General features: G+C 46.2%; 1 protein-coding gene across 4 annotated transcripts in view; it reads left to right on the plus strand.

The window, feature by feature from the left end:
• Positions 1–19,778, plus strand: part of REPS1 (RALBP1 associated Eps domain containing 1) — a 161,950-nt gene that overhangs the window by 74,881 nt on the left and 67,291 nt on the right. For all 4 annotated transcript variants that reach the window (XM_075339820.1, XM_075339821.1, XM_075339823.1 and 1 more), the window contains exons 7-8: positions 13,640–13,703; positions 16,691–16,845. In XM_075339820.1, coding sequence (XP_075195935.1) covers positions 13,640–13,703; positions 16,691–16,845 — 219 coding nt within the window. The remainder of the gene's footprint in view (positions 1–13,639; positions 13,704–16,690; positions 16,846–19,778) is intronic.

The raw sequence follows: 19,778 nt of genomic DNA on the forward strand, positions 1-19,778 counted from the left end.
ACTTTTTTATTTCTTTGTCGCTCCATTGGGAGACCCAGACAATTGGGTGTATAGCTATTGCCTCTGGAGGCCACACAAAGTATTACACTTAAAAGTGTAAGGCCCCTCCCCTTCTGGCTATACACCCCCAGTGGGATCACTGGCTCACCAGTTTTGTGCTTTGTGCGAAGGAGGCAACACATCCACGCATAGCTCCACTTTTTAGTCAGCAGCAGCTGCTGACTATGTCGGATGGAAGAAAAGAGGACACATATAGTGTCCCCAGCATGCTCCCTTCTCACCCCACTGTATGTCGGAGGTGTTTGTAAGGTTGAGGTACCCATTGCGGGTACGGCGGCAGGAGCCCACATGCTGATTCCTTCCCCATCCCTTTTTACAGGGCTCTGGGTGAAGTGGGATTTACCGGTCTCCAGGCACTGAGACCGTGCTCCATCTACAGCCCCTGGAGAAGATGCTGGATGGAGCGGAGTACATCAGGGACATGGCCCTGCTTCCTCAAGGTACTCTGTGTCCCCGTGCATTTGGCGCTCACACCGCAGCATGCTGGGTGTTGTAGTGCGCCGGGGGACATCAGCGCTGCGGCGCCTGTGCCATGGCCTCATTCAGCTTTGCTGAAGCAGGCTCACTTATGGGAATTGGTCGCGCCGGCCGCTGGGACTGCGGCGCGGCTGGCACTTGTAGTGCGCCGGGGACTTCAGCGCGGCCTGCGCTTTTACGGCGGCCGCGCTGATAACTAGAGTCCCCGGCTTTTGCGGCCTGCTTCCGTTCGTTCCCGCCCCCAGACCTGCCAGTCAGGAGAGGGGCGGGACGCTGGCCACTTCCAGGAATCGGTCGCGCCGGCCGCTGGCAGCGGCGCGGCTGGCACTTGTGGTGCGCCGGGGACTTCAGCGCGGCCCGCGCTTTTACGGCGGCCGCGCTGATAACTAGAGTCCCCGGCTTTTGCGGCCTGCTTCCGTTCGTTCCCGCCCCCAGACCTGCCAGTCAGGAGAGGGGCGGGACGCTGGCCACTTCTATGAATCGGTCGCGCCGGCCGCTGGAACTGCGGCGCGGCTGGCACTTGTGGTGCGCCGGGGACTTCAGCGCGGCCCGCGCTTTTACGGCGGCCGCGCTGTTAACTCGAGTCCCCGGCTTCTGGGCCTAGCTCCCTTCGTTACCGCCCACAGCCCTGACAGTCAGGGTAGGGGCGTGACGCTGCATAGAGCAGAGCTGAGAGCTGGAGTATGTTTTGCATACTCCACCCCTCTCACTGTGTGCACTGTGAGTCCGGATTCCCGCACTTTCTCAGGCACGCCCACGGCTTCCTTCTCTACAAGGACACCGGCAGCCATTAGTGTCAGTTTCTGTAGATACAGAGACAAGTGTGGAAGGCCCTGGCATTCTGATAGTCACACAATCGCTGTAACAGGCGTTAAGCAGCACCTGTGGTGCTAACCCCACTAGTGCAGAAGTGCACTTATAGATATGCTTGTACTATATACATTGCACTGTTTGGTCGCACGTTGTATATACCCTCCTGGATTATGCGGAGGAGTTATCAGCATATTCTCTGTGTAAAACAAAGGTGCAGAACCACATGTTTTTCTATACAGCTGGTACAGCATGTACGGCTATACGGCCGGCTGGTACATAGACTCCCATTGTATGCACTAATGGCCAGGGGATGAGGACGGTGTCTGCAGTATTTACTGACAGTTTTTCTGAGACTATGGCTATCATACTAGAAGCCTAGCAGTCCGGACATGTCTCTCACAATATGGGCACTATTGAATCATTGATCCATGGCCCCCCTCAGTGTGAATAACTAACAGCTCCGGGAATGTCACACGCATCCCAGAGTCACGGCTCTGCACGGACGTCAGTCCCAGACAGCCTAAGTGGGCTCGCTATGAGCGGCCTCGGTTTCATCAGGGTCCTAGCAGAAGGACTCTCTGTGTAATGAGGCGGAAGTAGCGGCTCAGGATTCTGATCCTGAGACCGCTTTCAATCTGGATACACCTGATTGTGACGCCATAGTAAATAATCTTATAGCGTCCATCTATAGAATGTGGGTTATTTCTCACAGCTCCTCCAGTGGAGGAGTCAGCTTCACGTATTTTTCTGGACCACTCTGCCTTCAGAGAGGCAGTCCAGGAACACCACGCTTATCCAGATATGCGCTTCTCCAAACGGCTTAGGATACACGTTATCCCTGTCCCCTGACTTGGTCAAGGACTGGACCCAATGTCCCGAGCGGCATCCTCCAATCTCCAGGCTTGTAGCTAGATCCATAGTTGCAGTGGGAGATGGAACTGCAAACTCAAAGATGCCACTGACAGACAGATGGATCTCTGGTCGAAAGCCATCTATGAGGCTGTCGGCGCACCGTTGGCTCCGGCATTCTCTCCCTTGGGGCACTCCAAGCTATTTCAGCTTGTCTTACACAGATTGACACGGTTACACGTACATCTGTGCCGCAGGTGGCATCCTTAACCTCTCAAATGTCTGCATTTGTTTCTTACGCGATTCAGGTTGTCCTGGACTCTGCGAACCGTGCGGCGGTAGCCTCCGCTACTCCGTGTTTTTAAGCAGAGCCTGGTCTGCTCGTTAAGTGAATGGAAGGCAGATTCTGCTTCCAAAAAAGGTTGCCTAACCAGTTGCCTTTTTCTGCTGACCGACTGTTTGGTGAGCGTTGGATGTAACCATCAAACAGTCCAGGGGTAAGGATTCATCCTTTCCTCAGCCCGGACACAACAAACCCCAACAGAGCAAGAGGCAGTCGGGGTTTTCGGCCTTTTCGAGGCTCGGGCAGGTCCCATTTTTCCTCGTCCAATGTGGACTCAAAAGGATCAGAGGAGCTAAGATTCTTAGCGGGCTCAGTCTCGCCCAAAAAAGCGACAGTCTGAAAACCCGCTTCCAAGGCGGCTTCCTCATGACTTGCGGCCTCGGTCGGCAGCAGGCTCTCCCGCCTTGGCGATATTTAGCTGCCATAGGTCAATGACCATTGAGTGTGAGACATTCTGTCTCACGGGTACAGGATAGAGCTCACTTCTCGTCCTCCAACTCGATTCTTCAGAATTTCTCCACCTCCCGGCCGGGCCGCTGCTCTTCTGCAAACAGGGTGCACTCTATAGGCAGAAAGAGTGATGACCCCCGTTCCTCTTCAGGAACAAGGTCACGGTTTTTACCCCAAATTCTTTGCGGTACCTATAACAACGGGCCGTTCCGTCCCGTTCTGGATCTAAAAATGCTCAGCAAGCTCGTGGACACCAGGCGGTTCCGGATGGAATCCCTCCGCCATGTCATCGCCTCAAGGTCCCAAGGATATTTCCTAGCATCATTAGGCATCAAGGATGCTTATCCACACGTGCCGATTGATCCAGAGCACTAGCGTTTCTACGCTTCGTTATAGGAGACGAACACCCTCTGTTCGTAGCTCTACCTTCCGGCTAGCGACAGTCCAACTGGTCTTCGCCAAGGTCAGGGCAGCAGTAGTCACAGTCCTGCACTCTCAGGGTCACTCTGTGGTCCCGTATTTAGACGATCTACTTGTCAAGGCACTCTCTTAGGAAACATGCCAACACTGCCCGAACGTTGCGCTGGAGACTCTCTAGAGTTTTGGGTGGATCATCAACTTTTTAAAGTCAGATCCGACCCCGACCCTATCGATAACATATCTAGGCATAGAGTTTCTTACTCTCTCAGCGATAGTGAAGCTGCCGCTAGACAAACAGCATTCACTACGGGCTGCAAGCTCTTCTTTAAGAACCAGTCGCACACATTGAGACGCCTCATGCACTTCCTACGTAAGATGGTAGCAATGGAGGCAGTTCCTTTCGCGCAGTTTTACTGCGTCCACTACAATGGGACATTCTCCGCCAATGGGACGAGGAGTCGACGTCCCTCAACAGAGTCGTCGTTCTTTCTCAGGCGGCCAAGGAATCTCTACGGTGGTGGCTTCTTCTCACCTCTTGGTCAAAAAGAAGGTCCTTCCTATCCCCGTCCTGGGCGATAGTTACGACAGACGCGAGTCTATCAGGGTGGGGAGCAGTTTTTCTCCACTACAGCGCTCAGGGTACGTGGACTCAGCAAGAGTCCACTCTTCAGATCAATGTTCTTGAACACAGAGCAGTGTATCTTGCCCTACAATCCTTCCAACAGCGGCTGGAAAGCAAGCATATCCGACTTCAGTCGGACAGCTCCACAGCGGTGGCATACATCAACCACCAAGGAAGAACGCGCAACCGGCAAGCCTTCCAGGAAGTCCGGCAGGTTCTGATGTGGGTGGAAGACGCGGCATCCACCATATCCACAATTCACATCCCCAGTGTGGAAACTAGGAAGCTGACTTCCTAAGTCGCTGAGGTGTGGCCGAAAGAGTATGGTCTCCTCACCCGGACGGGTTTCAGGAGATCTGGCGCCGCTGACAGAGGCCGGACGTCGATCTAATGGCGTCACGGCACGACAACAATGTGCCAGCTTCATGGCACGGTTTCACAATCATCGAGCTCTGGCGGCAAACGCCTTAGTTCAGCATTGGTCGCAGTTCCAGCTACCTTAGGTGCCACCGCTGGCATTGTTGCCCAGAGTACTGCGCTAGATCAAGACCGACTGCGGCCGCGCCATCCTCGTCGCTACAAATTGGCCGAGGATGTTGTGGTACTCGGTTCTGTGGTGCCTCACGGTAGGCTAACCGGGGGCACTACCAGACCAATCAGACTGGCTGTCTCAAGGGCCATTCTTCCATTTGAATTCTACGGCCCTCAACCGGATGGTGTGGCATTGAGTCCTGGAACCTAGTGTCGTCAGGATTACCTCAGGACGTGGTTGCCACCATGAGACAGGCTAGCATACCAACGTCCGCCAAGATTGACCACAGGACGTGGAAGATGTTCTTATCTCGGTGCTCGGCGCAGGGTGTTTCTCCCTGGCCGGTTGCATCGTCTATGTTTCCTTCCTTCCTGCAATCTAGGTAGGAAAATGGGTTGTCGCTCAGTTCCCTTTAGGGACAAGTCTCAGCGCTATCTGTATTTTTTCAGAAACGACGACTTCCTCAGGTACGCACGTTCCTACGGGGAGTTTGTCTTCTCAGCACTCCGTACAAGCGGCCGTTAGAGCCCTGAGATCTGAACAAGGTTCTAATTGCTCTCCAGATGCCGCCTTTCGAGCCTTTGAAGGATGTCTCCCTTCCCGTTTTTCACGGGAAGTGGCCTTCTAGTAACGGTCTCGTCTCTTAGGAGAGTTCCGAGCTAGCAACGCTCTCATATAAACTCCCTTCCTGGTCCTTCACCAGGACAGGGTAGTTCTGCGTCCGGTTCCGGAATTTCTCCCTAAGGTGGTATCCCATTTTCATATCCATCAGGATATCACCTCACCTTCTTTGTGTCCTCGTCCAGTCCATCAATTTCAGAAAGATTTGCATCTGTTGGTTCTGGTGAGAGCACTCAGGTTCTACTTCCCGCATGGCGCTCCTGCGCCACCCGGATGCACTCTTTGTCCTTGTCGCTGGTCGGCGTAAACAGTCGCAAGCTTCCAGATCCACCCTTGCTCGGGGGCTCGAGGAACCAATTCTTGAAACCTACAGTTCTACTGGGCTTCTGGTTCTCTCAAGGCCGAAGGCCCATTCTACCAGAGCCGTGGGTGCATCCTGGGCATTACGGCACCAGGCTACGGCTCAGCAGGTGTGTCAGGCACCCACCTGGTCGAGTCTACTTACTTTTACCAAGCATTATCAGATGCATACCTACGCTTCGGCAGACGCCAGCCTAGGTAGATAAGTCATTCAGGCGGCGGTTGGCCACCTGTAGGAGAGGGCCGTTTGACGGCCCTATCATGAGGTATTCTTTTACCCACCCAGGGATTGCTTTTGGACATCCCAATTGTCTGGGTCTCCCAATGGAGCGACAAAGAAGAAGGGAATTTTGTTTACTTACCGTAAATTCCTTTTCTTCTAGCTCCAATTGGGAGACCCAGCACCCGCCCTATTTTCTCGGGGTTTTTCTGTTTTTTCGGATACACATGTTGTTCATGTGGTATGGTTCAGTTCTCCGATGTTTTCCTCGGATTGAATTGGTCTTTAAACCAGTTATTGGCTTTCCTCCTTCTTGCTTTGGCACTAAAACTGGTGAGCCAGTGATCCCACTGGGGGTGTATAGCCAGAAGGGGAGGGGCCTTACACTTTTAAGTGTAATACTTTGTGTGGCCTCCAGAGGCAATAGCTATACACCCAATTGTCTGGGTCTCCCAATTGGAGCTAGAAGAAAAGGAATTTACGGTAAGTAAACAAAATTCCCTTCTTTTCTAGCATTCTTGCCATATAAGAGCTTATTTGTTGCGGGACAAGTTGTAATTTTGCATTAAACAATGTTTTACCATATATTGTACTGGAAAACTGCAAAAAAAATTGCAAAAAAAAAAAAATACCTGATTTATTGGGATATTTTTCTCATTGTGTTCACTATATGGTAAAATTGATGTGTGGGTGTGATGCCTCAGGTCGGTACGAGTTCGTAGACACCAAACATGTATAGGTTTCTTTTTATGTACGGGTTTTTTGCTCCTTTTTCCGCGATCCGCAGAGTTCATTTTTCGGGATCTCTGGCTCAGTGACACTGCTTATTTTTTGTTTTTTGCATCTCAAGTTGACATTTTTAACGGTACCATTTTTGCGCAGATGCTACGTTTTAATCGCCTGTTATTGCATCTTGCGCAAAATATGCTGCAACCAAAAAACATAATTTTGGCGTTTTGGATTTTTTTTTACCAATCAGATTATTTTTATAATTTAATAGATCAGGCATTTCTGAATGCGGCGATACCAAATGTGTTTTTTTTTTTTTTTTTTAATTTTTTTTTTTTTACTCTTTAATTTCAAATGAAGCGAATGGGGGGTGATTTGAACTTTATTTTTAAGGCTTTGGGGTTTTTTTTACTTAAACTTTTTTTATTTTTATTTTTTTTACTTTTTTTTTTTATTTTACTAGTCCCTCTAGGGGGCTATAAGGATCAGTAGTCTGATTGCTTCCTTTCTGTAGATCGCAGCTGAGATCTACAGAAAAGCTGCTCTCTTCTCACACAGGGCAGTCCCGCGGGTGTAAGAGGAAATGACTCATGATAGCTACAGGAGTCATCACATGACCCTGTGCTACCATAATAACTATCGGATCCATGTAATCACGTCATGTGACTATCGATGGCGCAGGGTAAGTGCTTACCGCGGCGCACCATTTCATCTCACTGTCACATTTTGACAGCGAGATGCAAGGGGTTAACAGGCGAGAGTTGGTCCCAAACATGCCTGATAGTCGCATATGTTACCTGTTCAAATCAGCTCACATGTGCAGGGATGGCTGCACACGCCAGCCAGCAGGCATTAACCTGACACGATCCATGACGTACCCAGTATGTCATGTGTCGCAAAGAGGTTAAAATAGTTGAGATTCGCCAATGCAAGTCCATTTTTTACTGATACATTGTCATTCTGTAGCCTCTAACACTGTAAATTGGCCTGTAGATGATTGTAGAGTAATAGCTGCCGAGAAAAATAGGCATATCATACGGATGGCATACAGATGCTAGGCGAGAAAAAAAAAATCTCGCACTCACATAACATATGGAATACCAAACCGATTTCACTGATCCAACTCTTCTGGATGAAAATCTGAGCTAATTATTTTTTTTTTTTTTTTTTAAATCCAACTGTGAGTGAACCCTAAAAAGCATATTGCTTGCATATTTTAAACCCCCGACTGAGCAACGTTTTGTTTTTAATGCGCCTTCGGTTTTTCCTCCCTTGATATATATATATATATATATATATAATCTCATTAGTGCCTACAAGTCGTATTCAACCCCCCTGCAGGTTTGATAAGATGCAAATAAGTTAGAGCCTGCAAACTTCAAACAAGAGCAGGATTTATTAACAGATGCATAAATCTTACAAACCAACAAGTTATGTTGCTCAGTTACATTTTAATAAATTTTCAACATAAAAGTGTGGGTCAATTATTATTCAACCCCTAGGTTTAATATTTTGTGGAATAACCCTTGTTTGCAATTACAGCTAATAATCGTCTTTTATAAGACCTGATCAGGCCGGCACAGGTCTCTGGAGTTATCTAGGCCCACTCCTCCATGCAGATCTTCTCCAAGTTATCTAGGTTCTTTGGGTGTCTCATGTGGACTTTAATCTTGAGCTCCTTCCACAAGTTTTCAATTGGGTTAAGGTCAGGAGACTGACTAGGCCACTGCAACACCTTGATTTTTTCCCTCTTGAACCAGGCCTTGGTTTTCTTGGCTGTGTGCTTTGGGTCGTTGTCTTGTTGGAAGATGAAATGACGACCCATCTTAAGATCCTTGATGGAGGAGAGGAGGTTCTTGGCCAAAATCTCCAGGTAGGCCGTGCTATCCATCTTCCCATGGATGCGGACCAGATGGCCAGGCCCCTTGGCTGAGAAACAGCCCCAAACCACCATGCTTGACTGTAGGGATGGTATTCTTGGGGTCGTATGCAGTGCCATCCAGTCTCCAAACGTCACGTGTGTGGTTGGCACCAAAAATCTCGATCTTGGTCTCATCAGACCAGAGAACCTTGAACCAGTCTGTCTCAGAGTCCTCCAAGTGATCATGAGCAAACTAGACGAGCCTTGACATGACGCTTTGAAAGTAAAGGTACCTTACGGGCTCGTCTGGAACGGAGACCATTGCGGTGGAGTACATTACTTATGGTATTGACTGAAACCAATGTCCCCACTGCCATGAGATCTTCCCGGAGCTCCTTCCTTGTTGTCCTTGGGTTAGCCTTGACTCTTCGGACAAGCCTGGCCTCGGCACGGGTGGAAACTTTCAAAGGCTGTCCAGGCCGTGGAAGGCTAACAGTAGCTCCATAAGCCTTCGACTTCCGGATGATGCTCCCAACAGTGGAGACAGGTAGGCCCAACTCCTTGGAAAGGGTTTTGAACCCCTTGCCAGCCTTGTGACCCTCCACGATCTTGTCTCTGATGGCCTTGGAATGCTCCTTTTGTCTTTCCCATGTTGACCAAGTATGAGTGCTGTTCACAAGTTTGTGGAGGGTCTTAATTAGTCAGAAAAGGCTGGAAAAAGAGATAATTAATCCAAACATGTGAAGCTCATTGTTCTTTGTGCCTGAAATACTTCTTAATACTTTAGGGGAACCAAACAGAATTCTGGTGGTTTGAGGGGTTGAATAATAAATGACCCTCTGAATAAACTTTTCACAATTTAAAAAAAAAAAAAGAGAAAACATTCTTTTTTGCTGCAGTGCATTTCACACTTCCAGGCTGATCTACAGTCCAAATGTCACAATGCCAAGTTAATTCTGAATGTGTAAACCTGCTAAATCTGCAGGGGGTTGAACACTACTTATAGGCACTGTGTATGTGATATATATATATATATATATATATATATATTTGTTTTATTTATTTTTTTTTTTTTTAATATTGCTCTAGCCACATGGCGCTTGTGTTATGCAGGACGAGTTTTACTTTTAAGTACTACATCAAATCCGCATGCATTATGATGTGATATTGATGTGACTTTTTGCCAGGAGATGTAGATTTGGTGCAGGAATATGATATAAACATTTCACCTCCAAATCTGCTTTTCTTTTTGGCAAAAAAATATGCGGTTTTCTGCCAGGTGATGCAGGTCTGTCAACTTGTTGAGGTCATTTTACCTGGCGCTACTGGTATTTTCAGGCTGGTGAGACCCATAGATATTGGCAATCTGGGTAACAAGGAGTTAATAACAGCTCACATCTGCCACTTAGCCTTAGATTAGTAATGGAAGGCGTCTGAGACCCCTCCCCCCATTACTAATCTGTAAGTGAAGATAAACCTAACACCCGAAAAATCCTTTATTTGAAATGAAATAAAAATAAACACCCTCTTTCAACCATTTATTAACCCCAAAAACACCCAGGTCTTATATAATCCACACTAGGTCCCACGACTATTCCAGCTCTCCTATTATGAGCGGCCATAGAACATGACCGCCTGCTGTGGGCTTCAGGCAAAGACTGCGTGAGCCGCACAATGAACGGTGACGTCACTCAGGTTATTTGAAGGCACAGCTAGAGGTTACCACGGTTCTTCACCTGAGGCCACTCAGTTTAATGAGGTCACCTCAGATGACGTTACCTGCGATCACAGGTGGAGGACCACGGGGACCGCAATCTGTGGCCACAATCTGAGTGATGTCACAGATCATCGCGCAGCTCATTTTCTGCCTGAAGCACACAGCGTGCGGTCGTTTTCTATGTCCACGCTTTGTGCCTTCAGTAATGTAGCAGAGCTGGAATCGTCGAGGTTCTTCGTGAGGATTATGTTGGACCTGGGTGTTTTGGGGGTTAATAAAGGAGTGAAAGTGTTTCTTTGTATTTTATTTCAAACAAAGGATTTTTTCAGTGTTTGCATTTATTTTATTTTCACTTAGAAATTAGTAATGCGGGGGTCTCATAGACCCTCCCCATTAGGGCTGTTTCACACATCCGGCATTTCGCCAGATTGCCGGATCCAGCATACTCTAGTACAGTGCAATACAACACAATGGCATTGCAGCAAGCTCCCGTCACATGCTGTCATGTGACCGGAGCTTGCCACAATGCCATTGTACAGTATTAGTGTACTGGAGTGTGCCGGATTCGGCAATCCAGCGAAATGTCATATGTGTGAAACGGCCCTTACTAGTCTAGGGCTTAAAAGCAGCTGTGAATTGTCATTAACCTCTTTTTACCCCAATTGCCACCGCACCAGGGCAATCTGGATGAGCCATGTAAAGTTCTGGGATTGTTGCATCTAATGGATTCGACAATCCTGGGCTGCTGCAGGCTGCTATTTTTAGGCTGGGGGGACCCAATAAGCATGGGTCTCTCCAGCCTGAAAATACCAGCTGTCAGCTTTATGATGGCTGAGTATCAAAATTTGAGGGACCGCAGTGTTTTTTTTTTGTTTTTTTTTATGTAAATTAAAAAAACAAAAAAAAAACAGCTGCATGTACCATATTTTTCGGACCATAAGACGCACTTTTTTCCCCCCGAATGTTGGGAGAAAGTGGGGGGTGCGTCTTATGGTCTGAATGTGGCTGCAGGGAATGAGGGTGCTGCGGTGGAGCGGGTCATCGGGGGCACGGACAGGCTGTAGCAGCCTACCGTGACCACGTGGACCCGCTCATTTAATATGCACGCCCATCATTCCTCAGCGTTGAAGCAGGCACTGACTGATGGGCGGGGGATAAACAGCCGGCCCGCATGATCACCCCTGACAACTACGGCCTGGAGTGATCATGTGCGGCTGTATTCACTGCATCATCATCAGCGCAGGGAGCAGTGAATCAGTGTACAGTACTCACCGTTCCCCTGCAGCATCGCTCGTCCTCCAGTCTGTGTCAGCGGCAGCGCCGCTGAGTGGAGCCGTCCCCGTTACCCTGCTGCATCGCGATCATCTCCTGTGTCTGTGCCGGCGGCTGGGTAGAGACTAGCGGCGCTAGAAACAAAATGATAGTCTTTGTAGTTGTGATACCTTTTTAATGGCGAACTACAATAAATGATGTTACAGAGCAAGCTTTCCAGACTCCTTACGTCTCTCCAGCAGGCATGGTATAACAATTTTTATCATACCATGCCTGATGAAGGGACTGGAGATGTCTGGAAAGCTTGCTCTGTTACATCATTTATTGTAGTTCGCCATTAAAAAGGTATCACAACTACAAAGACTATAATATTTTCTCACTGAGAGCAATCAATAATCTAATCATGACACACTTTGGTGTAAATGTAGCCCTTCATAACAAAGCGATAGGATATGTTCTGAAAAATTCTCTATAAACTGCCCTTGAGTCACAAGGGTTAAGCCTTCTGCGTGATGGTTTTATTGATTGTGGACTTTTTTTTTTTTTTTTTATCCCCAGTGGATATTTTACTGATTAGATTTTTAACCAGTAGGGCTCAATTTTCAACATAATCATTCAATTGCTTTGTCGTGTGCATAAAATGTCTATTGTGGAAGCAGTTTTTATGTATTGGGGTATATGGGGCCAGTAACTGAGCACACAAGACAAGCTCCCATTCACAGTATGTTCTTATCTGCGGTTCCATGAAAAGGAAAAGCGGAATGCTTGGATGTGTAGCTTCTAGTATCTAGATGTTTTAAATGCAATCCGTAAGCAGATTTTTGCTATACAATCTGAGAACATGATGATGTGGGGGCTGAGACCCTGATTTCAGTCATTTACTGGGCTGTTTTGTGTCTTGAATAAAATGAATATCCTCAGCAGGCCATTATTCATACAGGACCATGGCCCTGATTCATCAAAGCAATTTAGCCAAAATTCTGACTTAAATTGCTTTGAAAAGTCGCAACTTTTTGGCACAACTTTTAAAGATGTTTTTTCGTGTCTTTCTAAAAATGGGCCCAGCTGGGGCACAATGGAGGTATGACGTTACAGCTAGTCTAATTTATGAGGCATTTCTTACACCAGACATCTTACTTTAGCTGGGGATTTCCTTCCTGAATCAGGAATGTGACTCCCCTTATTAAGACTGGTGAGAAAATTGACGGTTTTGATGAATCAAGGCCAAAGTGTTGCGCACCTCCTGTTCCATCCACGCGGTCCCACCCCCCCCACCCCGCTCACTGTTTGCCATCATTCTGTCAATATACAATGTACACAGAAAGCTGCCAATCAGCAGTAATCTGTGTAACTCTGCCTCCATCCACTAATTAGTAGCTTTCTCACAATAAACAGTGTACACAGGGAGCTGACAGTCAAGGTGCAGGTTTTACACAGAGCAGAAGACTTGGCTCTGCTACATCTACATCAGACAAAACAGGTGCTACACTGAGCAACCTAGTAAGGCTACTTTCACACATCCGGCTGTAGCAGTGCGGCACAATCCGGCGCTCTGCTGAAGAAAAAACCCTTTTTTTTTTTTTTTTTTTTTTTGCTGCCGGTTTAGTTTTTTCCAGCATTGACTTGCATTGGCGCCGCAAGGGCGTTCTGTCCATTTTTTGCCGCATGCGGCAGATTTAGCCGATGCGGCGGCCGGATGGAACGTTCCCTGGCACGTTTTTTGCTCCGGCAAAAAAAAAACCACATTGCGCCGCATCCAGCCGCTGTGGCGCATTTTTCAATGCATGCCTATGGACGCCGGATGCAGCGCGATGCGGCAAAAACCGCATCCGGCCGCCACATGCAGTTTCTTCCACTGCGCATGCTCAGTAGCGTGCCGCAACTGGAAAAAACGGACGGGCCGCATGTAATAACTTATGCAGAGGATGCGGTGTTTTCGCCGCATCTGTTGCATAGGTTTCACAGCCGGATTGAGCCGCAGTGCTCCAACCGGATGTGTGAAAGTAGCCTAAGTGATACATCACTGGAATTTGGCTTTCTTGTCCTGTTTTGCTGCGATTAGGTTCCATTGCAAAAATCTGTTCACAAGTTGCATTCAAGTCAAAAATGAACTTTAGTGACCTACAGTTTTTTTTATTTTTTTTTTCTTATTTTTTTTTCCCTACGGAGCATTGGTGTGTGACAATGCAGCATATTAGTAGAAGCTTAAATCTCTTAATTTCAGTGTTTTTCAGATCCATTAATGTGATTTGTCTATTTTTATACTCAGCATTTATTTATTTTTTATTTCTAGGATCAGCTGCAAAAGAATTTTTTACAAAATCTAAGCTTCCAATTCCAGAGCTTTCTCATATATGGTATGTTTTAGTGTCTTTTATTGTAAATCTTCTAGTTCATTCAGCTTTTTAAAAGGGTATTCTTATATTTATAAAATTGGGTTATTTAGTTAGTATGAAAATAAGCCACTTTGCAAGTAACTTCCTTTTTCTAATTGCTGTCATTTTCCCACACTAAGAGCTTTTATCTTTCATAATGTACAGCTGCTTTACATGGAGCTGTGTCATTAGTGCTTTCCTAGGCTCTGGCCAGTGTGCCCAATAGCTAAGTTTTAACATGCCAGCCACCTTTCTCCAGCTTATTGATTTCTATTCAGCAATACGCAGCTTACGTCCCCCTCCATCTCAGCTCCAGACAAGCTGCTGTTATAAATCTTGCAAAATCACCAACCCCTGCCATTGTCTGCTTCCAGAGCAGATCTCCTCACTGATCTCATGTGTTATTGCTCAAATGCCCTCTTATAATTGTGCAAATATAGTGAGAACAATGTAGAACAAACCGCTGATGGCTGAATGTGTTAGTAGAACGTTTTGAGCTTTACAGTTGTACTAATACTGCAGTACTGCTTTTTGCCAAAACTGTCACTCAAGGAGGAGTTCCCGCCCACTTTAAACCAGGAAGTGACAGACTGGAAAGCTGTGTGCTGCTCAAGAGACAATTTGGAAATAGCCCTTTTAATCCCTTAGTAGCGAGGCCAAATTTGTCTAATCTGACTTGTCACTTAGTAGCAATAGCTCTGCAATGTTTCAACATGCATATCCCAGTGATTTTTTTTTTTTGTGACACATATTTTATGAGAATGCTAAATTTAGGTCAATATGTTTTGCCTTTTATTTAGAACCATATTAGAAATTTGCAATTTTCAAACTTTATAGCTTTAATCAGACTCTGTTAAACATCTGGAAGCCGTAGTTACTATTGACAGCAGCATCTAAGGGGTTAAACGGCTATGATTGGTGCCTACACCGATCGTGACTGGTGCACAGCATTTTCACGCATTGGGAAATGCTATTCACTTATATTTGTCATATTGGTGGTTACTAAGAGATTAAGTGTACATCTAATATATAAAGCTGAGTGTGTATGTATGTCCGCTAAAGAAATCCGCACCATCACATTTACAATCACGAAATTTTGCACAGACGTCTCATGTGACTCGGGGAACGTCAGACTATGTTTTGACGGGAAAATGTAACCCTGCACTTTACTTACACTCCAAAATCCTGCCTCCATTAAACTGAATGGAGGTGGAAGCTACAGGCTATTAATGGCAACTGTCAGTGGTTGCTTTAGGAACAAAATAAACTGTTAGCATAAGAAGCTTATGTGTGAGGTAATATGTCAGTGGTGAGACGGATAGAGTGAGACAGAAAAAGACAGACACAGACAGACTGGGAAAGACACAGGCGCGGGCAGGCAGAGAGACACAGTTGCTATCCCGGGCAATGCCCGGGTACTACAGCTAGTCCAGATATAAAAATGCTTTCTATAAGTCAAGAGTACAAGCTAAGGTAAGAAATTTCTTATCTGCCTTATTACAGAAAAATAGTTTCTTCTTACCTGCTCTCTCAGACTTGGCTCCTTTTTGAGTTATCCTTTTACACATCACAGGAAAGTGGAGCTACTGCTCCCCTATTTCTCTGTAGCACCCCTTCAGATGCAGCCGCAGCATAAATATTATTCAGCAGGAGCAGTCTCTTTATAATTCCACCTCCGGGATAAGGTGGTAAACCCATGAGAAGATGCACTGTCTCGATATCTCTCCAATCGCCCCTCCTACCTCTCGTGTTTTCATGGACTTCCATGAATAGTAGCTGGAACCTAAAGGCCCCGTCACACTAAGCAACATCGCTGCTAACGAACAACTTTTGTGACGTAGCAGCGATGTTGCTAGTGATGTCGCCGTGTGTGACATCCAGCAACAACCTGGCCCCTGCTGTGAGGTCGTTGGTTGTTGCTGAATGTCCTGGGCCATTTTTTAGTTGTTGCTGTCCCGCTGTGAAGCACAGATTGCTGTGTGTGACAGCGAGACAGCAACAACTAAATGTGCAGGCAGCAGGAGCCGGCTTCTGCGGAGGCTGGTAACCACAGTAAACATCAGGTAACCAAGAAGCCCTGTCCTTGATTACCCGATATTTACCTTTGTTACCAGCCTCCGCCGCTCTCACTGTCAGTACCGGCTCCTGCTCTGTGCACATGTAGCTGCAGGACACATCGGGTTAATTAACCCGATGTGTGCTGTAGCTAGGAGAGCAAGGAGCCAGCGCTAAGCATTGTGCGCTGCTCCCTGCTCTGTGCACATTTAGCTGCAGTACACATCGGGTAATTAACCCGATGTGTGCTGTAACTAGGAGAGCAAGGAGCCAGCGCTCAGTGTGCGCTGCTCCCTGCTCTCTGCACGTGTAGCTGGGTGCGCTGGTAACCAAGGTAAATATCGGGTTGGTTACCCGATATTTACCTTAGTTACCAAGCGCAGCATCTTCCACGCGGCGCTGGGGGCTGGTCACTGGTTGCTGGTGAGCTCACCAGCAACTTGTGTAGCGACGCTCCAGCGATCCCTGCCAGGTCAGGTTGCTGGTGGGATCGCTGGAGCGTCGCAGTGTGACATCTCACCAGCAACCTCCTAGCAACTTACCAGCGATCCCTATCGTTGTTGGGATCACTGGTAAGTTGCTTAGTGTGACTGGACCATAATCTCTCAATGATCGGACCATGTTATCTCTGGAGATGAATCTAACCATTAAATTCAGATTAATAAGGATGTGGAGGAGAGGATGCATTTTTCTGTAGTAAGACAAGTTTGTGTTTATTTTTGCTTGTGCTACTGATTTATGTAACATATTTTTTATAATTGGAGGTACATTTTCAATGTGTTCTGTTTAGCATGTAAAATATGTCTCTAGTTCACATATCGCTGATCTGATGTTTTATATATGGTGATAAAAATTCAGTATGTGCAAACTTGTATGTAATGAGTTGTGTGCTTATAATATGCTTAACATTGTAGGGAGCTCTCGGATTTTGATAAGGACGGAGCGTTGACGTTGGATGAATTCTGTGCTGCTTTTCATCTCGTAGTCGCTCGAAAAAACGGATATGATTTACCTGAGAAACTACCTGAAAGCTTAATGCCTAAGCTCATAGACTTAGATGATACTGCAGGTACTTTTTAACCTTTTGTTTTTTAACCCCTTAACAACATATGATGTACGGGTACGTCATATACCGGCTCCCTGACTTTGATGCAGCTCGAGTGCCGGGCCCACTTCTTTCTGATTTAATCAGCCATCAAGTGCCTTTTAACAGCCTCGTGAGCTCCGCTTACATGACAGCCAAGCCCCAACTCTCACAGCCAGGGGCATTCCCCGTGTCCTCTCTAGGTGTGACATTCCCCGTGCCAAAGATATCATGCACCGCATTTAGAAGGGTGGGGTGATGTGTACTCCCTCTTTTATCCAATTTCGACCCCCATGGCGTCATTGTGAAGGCCTGATCGTTGCCATGGTAACCCGAGTTCGTCATGTCTTCCTCCGGGTCACCCAGCTACAAAAATCCTCGGAGGGTGGTGGGGGGGTTGTCTTCAGAAGCACAAACTAGGCACAATATACAGGCACTACAATGTGCTGGGCAGGTCCAGAGCTTATTTGCAATTTTTAATTCTGCAACATTCATTGTGTTTTACTCCATGGGTGTTTTCCAGAGACTAAATCTTCACCTCACCCATGGATTAATTCCCAGAGGGGTGTAATTTCCAAAATTAGGTCAGTTGAGAGGGTTTCTGTTGTTCTTGAGCTTAGGGGCTTTGCAGATGCTGTCAACAAACTATTCTAGGAAAATCTGTACTCCAAAATTCAATTGGTGCTCCTTCCCTCTCGAGCCCTCCCATGCGACTGTACAGTCACGTGGGGTATTGTCACATTCAGGAGAATTTGTGTAACACATTATGGGGCCTTCTTTTATTCCCCTTGTGAAAATTGGAAATCTGGGGTTAAAACATTTTAGTGGTAAAAATGTAATTTTTTTTTTTTCACCCCCAATAGTATAAAATTCTGAGAAACCTGTGGTGTCAATATGCTCACTGCACCCCCAGATGAATTCATTGAGGGATGCAGTTTGTAAAATGGGGTCAAGTGGATTTCTGCTGTTCTGGTATCTCAGGGTATTTTCACAAATAAACTCAATATGTCTCGAAAAAACAGTCTCAGAATCACAGGGATCCGTTGAAGTGTTTCAGAGTTATTAATTCATGATGCTGGTTAGAATTTAAAAAAAAAAAAAAATGGCCTAATCATGAAGGGAAAACACGCATCGGAGTGAAGGGGTTAAAGATTGCCCAGTTGTACATTTTTGGGTTGGAGATGAGCTTAAAATTAACTCCCAAAACGTTTTACCAGGTTTTAAATTTTCTTCATCAAGTAGCTGTGCAGGTAAAAGTCTGCATTTTGCAAGACAGCCATGAATTTTGTAAAGAACATTGCTTGATCACATGCTCCGAAGTGTCCTCTGCTTGGCCAGCCAGTAAGAGCCTTGAAGATGAGAGAATGACCTTGTCCCTTTGTCACTTCATCTCAACCCTATTCAGAACTCGTGGACCCTTTTTACACAGGAGGTTTCTGGTGAAGGAAAACTGTACACCCCTCTAAACAGTGTCTTGTAGGCTGTGATTGGTGCTGCCCAAAAAGTTGATCGTTAACAGATTTAGAACTGGCAGACTCCATGGATGGAATTCTGGCTTATGTTTGTTACTGAAAACATGGGTGGCTTTCTCAGTCACTGATACCTCTCCCCTCTCTGCCAGTCCTTTCACTAGCTTCCCATTGCCCAATGACTCCAATTCAAAACCCTAACCATGACCTACAAAGCCATCCACAACCTGTTTCCTCCTTACATATGTGACCTAGTCTCCCGGTACTTAGCCACACGTAACCTCAGATTGTTAAAAGATCTTCTCTACTCCCCTCTTATCACCTCCTCCCACAATCACATACAAGATTTCTCCAGTGCATCTCCCATACTTTGCAACTCTCTACCCCAACATATCAGACTCTCACCTACCTCTTCCGATATAGTTATATTTAAAAGGAAACCAATCTAGTAAAGGGAATCTGTCAGAAGGATCAACCCTCCTTAAACTGTATGTAGGGCATGCAGGTCATAGGAAGTTGAATAAAATGAATACCTTGATATCAGCAATTCTATGTCTAATTCTAAAGAGAGCCACATGTGTTTTTAATATGTAAATGAGCTGTTATTATCTATGGGCGGGACAGATTTCCCTGAAAATTTGCCTCCTATGCTTATTTGAAATGACTAGTGTGAGACATGTAATAACTGATGGCTTTCTCTTCTTATCGACATGTCTCACACTGGTAATGACCCTTTCCTTTAAAATAATCTCTGGCGGGAGACCTGTTTCCAGTCCATTGATCTTAACAGATAATTTATAATTTATATATTAAAAAACATGGATTTTTTTTTCTGGAATAAGACATCGGATCACAGATATAAAGGTAAAATTTTATTTATCTTTAATGAAATGGTGTTGGGAAAACACTTTGGTTCGGATTCATCAAGTCTAGTGTTTCCGCTGCTCTTGATGAGGCAGTGTGCTGGAGTCAAACGCTTCTGATTAATGAAGTGCACACGTCTTCATGGATCTAGAGCGTCTGACGAGCGGCATGCCACCTCCATCTGCTCCATCAGAAGTGTCTCTCCAGTCAGATACTGGAGTGAGATCCTTGGCTTATGGAATGCCACTGCTCGTTATAGATGAGAAGGTTTGTGGCATACCACCCTCGTCCCCCTAGAGTTCTGCCCTTTTGTCAGAGCTGGGAAAAAGTGTTGTGAAAATGACAAGTCAAATATTTGATGAATCGGGCCCTTTAGCTTTGATTTATTGACTACATCTAAGAGCAGATGGCATTTACCGTTCTCTAGAAGGGACAGCTCGGGCTGCTTATGTCTGAAGAAGCCCTGAAGACACCATTGAGAATCGCTGGCCTAGCACCAAGATTTTGTAATATAATATCCTTTCTTCGGCGCTCCATTGGGAGACCCAGACGATTACGATTGGGGTGTATAGCTACTGCCTCCGG

The sequence above is a fragment of the Anomaloglossus baeobatrachus genome, chromosome 3, assembly GCF_048569485.1.
Source record: "Anomaloglossus baeobatrachus isolate aAnoBae1 chromosome 3, aAnoBae1.hap1, whole genome shotgun sequence".
Classification (NCBI taxonomy): domain Eukaryota; kingdom Metazoa; phylum Chordata; class Amphibia; order Anura; family Aromobatidae; genus Anomaloglossus; species Anomaloglossus baeobatrachus.